This window comes from Parus major, chromosome 18 (genome assembly GCF_001522545.3).
Source record: "Parus major isolate Abel chromosome 18, Parus_major1.1, whole genome shotgun sequence".
Taxonomy (NCBI): Eukaryota; Metazoa; Chordata; class Aves; order Passeriformes; family Paridae; genus Parus; species Parus major.
In genome coordinates this window covers 1,472,131-1,476,199 of record NC_031786.1, presented here as the reverse complement: position 1 = coordinate 1,476,199, position 4,069 = coordinate 1,472,131, and the positions used below count along the sequence as shown (strand labels likewise).

Sequence of the window (4,069 nt, the reverse complement as noted above, 5' to 3'; positions counted from 1 at the left end):
GCGGCCCCGCGCTGGGTATTTGTGCTCGCGGCGCGCGGAGGGCGCAGAGCCGCGCTGGAGACCGGCGGGGCCGCCGCGCCCGACACTGCCCCGGCCGCTCGCCCTGCTCCTTCCTCCTCCTCCTCCTCCTTCTCCTGCTCCTTATCCCGGCCTCGCCAAAGTTTTTCCCCTTCCTCGTTTCGGAGTTTTTTGGTTTTCTTGGTTTTTTTTGTATTTTTTTCTTTTTTAGCGTTTTCTCGCTGAGGAGAAGTAATAAAAAAGTTTTTTGCAGGCTTCTCGCGGTTCTTCTCCGCTCCGCTGCCGGTGGAGACTTCGTTTCTCCGAGTTTTTACTTTTTCAACCCTTCCCTGCCCCTTAACGCTTAACTTTTTAATTTTTTTGTTTTTTAATACTTTTTTTCGCCCCCTTGTTCCCCCTCGGCCACTTTCTCGCATGAATCTCCTCGACCCTTTCATGAAAATGACAGAAGAACAGGACAAATGTATCTCCGACGCCCCCAGCCCCACCATGTCGGATGACTCCGCCGGGTCCCCCTGCCCCTCTGGATCCGGCTCGGACACGGAGAACACCAGACCCCAAGAGAACACCTTCCCCAAGGGGGACCCGGACCTGAAGAAGGAGAACGACGAGGACAAATTCCCGGTGTGCATCCGGGAGGCGGTGAGCCAGGTGCTGAAGGGCTACGACTGGACCCTGGTGCCGATGCCGGTGCGGGTGAACGGCTCCAGCAAGAACAAACCGCACGTCAAGAGACCCATGAACGCCTTCATGGTGTGGGCACAGGCGGCCCGCAGGAAGCTGGCGGATCAGTACCCGCACCTGCACAACGCCGAGCTCAGCAAGACCCTGGGCAAGCTCTGGAGGTGAGTGCGGAGCCGGGATGCAGAGCGCGGCGAGGAAGAGGATGGTGCGAGCCTGGAAAAGGCGCTGAAAAACTTTTTTTTCGCGGAGTGCAAAACTTTGTTCGGGCGAGAAGGAGGAATAGGAGCGGGGGAAAGTAGGGAAAAGTTCGCTTTGTGGTGTTGGAAGTGGTTTCTGTGCCCCGAGAGATGGCCGGGGCCGGCGGAGCCCCTCGGGCTGCCCCCGCCGTTGTTCGCTTGCGCTGCCGGAGCGGAGGAAACGCTGGATTTTGGGGATTGCATCAGCCCGGGCCGGGCCGGAGGGAGCGCGGGGCGATGCGGGGAGGGTGGTGGCGGTGAGTGGCGCAGGGCCGGGTGGCCTCCGAGTGCCAGAATAAGGCGGGGAGGGCAGGAAAACACAAGGCGAGTGAGTCACCTGGGCCACCGCGTCCTCGGGGACAGTGCGGGGGGGGATCCTGGAGAGCTGAAATCTGTCCCTGGCAGGCAGCGATGTCCCCAGAGCGCCCGGGGACAGCGAGATGTGCCCGCAGGGTGGGCAGGGCGAGGGCTGGACCCCGCTGCAGCCCCGGGCTGGGCACCGAAGGAATGCGGGGGACGAGAGGGGCGACAAGCGGAGAGCGCCGGGGACAAGGGGGTGACAACCCGCGAGTGTCCCGGACGGGGGCTCCAGGCTGTGGGGGGGTGGGCTTTGCATCGCTCTTTGGGGGGATCCGAAGGAGGGCTCGACACCGGTGTCACCGCTCGGCGCCCCCCACGAGTGACCCCTCGCCCCCCGTGTCCCCCCAGGCTGCTGAACGAGAGCGAGAAGCGCCCGTTCGTGGAGGAGGCCGAGCGGCTGCGGGTGCAGCACAAGAAGGACCACCCCGACTACAAATACCAGCCCCGGCGGAGGAAGTCGGTGAAGAACGGGCAGGCGGAGCAGGAGGAGGGCGCGGAGCAGACCCACATCTCCCCCAACGCCATCTTCAAGGCGCTGCAGGCAGACTCGCCCCAGTCCTCCTCCAGCATCAGCGAGGTGCACTCGCCCGGGGAGCACTCGGGTAGGTACCCCCGGAGCCTCCGGAGACACGGCACAGCCGCCCAAAGCTGCGGCTGGAGTCGGGGTTGGGTGAGGGAGGGGAAGGGAAAGAGCCAGGAATGGGGTGAGGAGCGGGGAGAGCTTCCCGTGAGCCGTGCCCGTAACCTGGGCACGCAAATCCTCACCCCAGCGCGCCACCGCAGCCACCTCCCCCCGGCTGCGGGCGAGGAGCACGAACCCCCGGTTCTGAAGAACCAAAAAGCCACCCCAAAGCCGTGGCCGTGCTCCAGCTCCTGCCCGGGGCGGTGCTGACGGGGCCGGGGTCGGCGTCCCTCGCACCTGGGCTGCGCGCGGAGCACCAGCGAGCCTTCCACGCCTTCACCCCTCTCCTTCCCCCCCCAGGCCAGTCCCAGGGGCCCCCCACGCCCCCCACCACCCCCAAGACGGACCCGCAGCCAAGCAAGCAGGACCTGAAGCGCGAGGGCCGCTCGCTGGGCGAGGGCGGCCGGCAGCCGCCGCACATCGACTTCCGCGACGTGGACATCGGCGAGCTGAGCAGCGACGTGATCTCCAACATCGAGACCTTCGACGTCAACGAGTTCGACCAGTACCTGCCGCCCAACGGGCACCCCGGGCAGCCCGGCCAGGTCACCTACACGGGCAGCTACGGCATCAGCGGCGCCGCGGGCACGCCGCCGGCCGCCGGCCACGTGTGGATGTCGAAGCAGCAGGCGCTGAGCGCGGAGCAAGGCCCGCAGCAGCAGCAGCAGCAGCAGCAAAGGACGCACATCAAGACGGAGCAGCTGAGCCCCAGCCACTACAGCGAGCAGCAGCAGCACTCCCCGCAGCAGCAGCAGCAGCAGCAGCAGCAGCAGCAGCAGCAGCAGCAGCAGCTGGGCTACGGCTCCTTCAACCTGCAGCACTACAGCTCGTCCTACCCCAGCATCAGCCGCGCTCAGTACGAGTACGGCGAGCACCAGGGCTCCTCGGGCTCCTACTACAGCCACGCCGGGCAGGGCAGCGGGCTCTACTCCACCTTCAGCTACATGAGCCCCACGCAGCGCCCCATGTACACCCCCATCGCAGACACGGCGGGGGTGCCCTCCATCCCCCAGACCCACAGCCCGCAGCACTGGGAGCAGCCCGTCTACACGCAGCTCACCCGGCCCTGAGAGAGCTGGCGGGGGAGAAAAAGGCCGGCAAAAAAAATTTTAAAAAAAAAAAAAGAGAGAGGAAAAAAAAAAGTTTTCAAAAAAAAAATAAATAATAATAATAAAAAAATCAACGCAGCAACCCGGCAAAAATGAAAATTTTCGGATGGGAAGAGAGCGGAAGCAGCGAGAACGAGTGGCCTCGGACTGGTTCGGTGTTTGAAATTGAAATTGTGTAGTTGAAATAATGATTAAAAACAGACTCACGTGGAAGCTGGCAGGGAGGAGAGAGCGCCTCGAGCCTTCTGCACTACAGCATCCTCCAGCACCCGCTCCCAGCCCCAAAATTTGGGACAGACTTGCCAAGGACTGGACTTGAACTCTGCTTCAGAGATTTCCACCCAACCCGCCCAGCTGGCTCCTTCTCTGGACTTTTGTAATGATTTTTTTTGTTGTTGTTTTTATAGCAGTAATTAAAAGAAAGACAAAAAAAAATTAAAAAAAAAAAAAAAAAAAGAAGAAAAAAATGGGGGGTAAAAGAGAAAGCTCGGAGTCCTCTGTGAGGAATATTCTCTATTTTAAATATTTTTAGTATGTACTGTGTATGATTCGTTACCAATTTGAGGGGATTTATACCTATTTTTTAGAGATTTTTTTTTTTGAAATGCTCTTATTTTTCCAACAGCTAAAAAAAAAAAAAATGACACTTAGTGGAGCAGCCCTAGGTTTTCTTGCAGAGGTATTTTTGTATAGAGAAGTGTCTTTTTTTGCTCTAAAAATGAAACTAAACCAGCGTGCTCTGCCCTGGGAACCCAGCACTGGGGCAGGGACCAGCATGGGAGAGGCTTTATTTTTCTAACTCGTAGCAAAACCAGCCAGGAGGAGAACTTCACTTTATTTTTAAATAACCTCGAGCCTTAAAAGAAAAACAAAAAAAGAGGAGGGAAAAAATAAAAAATAAACCCCCCCCAAAAAAAGAAATCAATCCGTGGAGCAGCCCCGAAGCTGCTGAGAAGCCTTAAAGCAGCCCCGTGATAATC

The 4,069-nt window shown here is 59.1% G+C and overlaps 1 protein-coding gene across 1 annotated transcript; it reads left to right on the top strand.

Annotated features, from left to right (window-relative positions):
* The first annotated feature begins 379 nt into the window (after positions 1-379).
* On the top strand, positions 380-3,958 carry SOX9 (SRY-box transcription factor 9). Its single transcript, XM_015646145.1, has 3 exons — positions 380-863; positions 1,647-1,900; positions 2,281-3,958. The coding sequence occupies exons 1-3, from the start codon at positions 433-435 to the stop codon at positions 3,048-3,050; spliced, it is 1,455 nt and encodes a 484-aa protein (XP_015501631.1). The 5' UTR covers positions 380-432; the 3' UTR covers positions 3,051-3,958.
* The last annotated feature ends 111 nt before the right edge of the window (positions 3,959-4,069 follow it).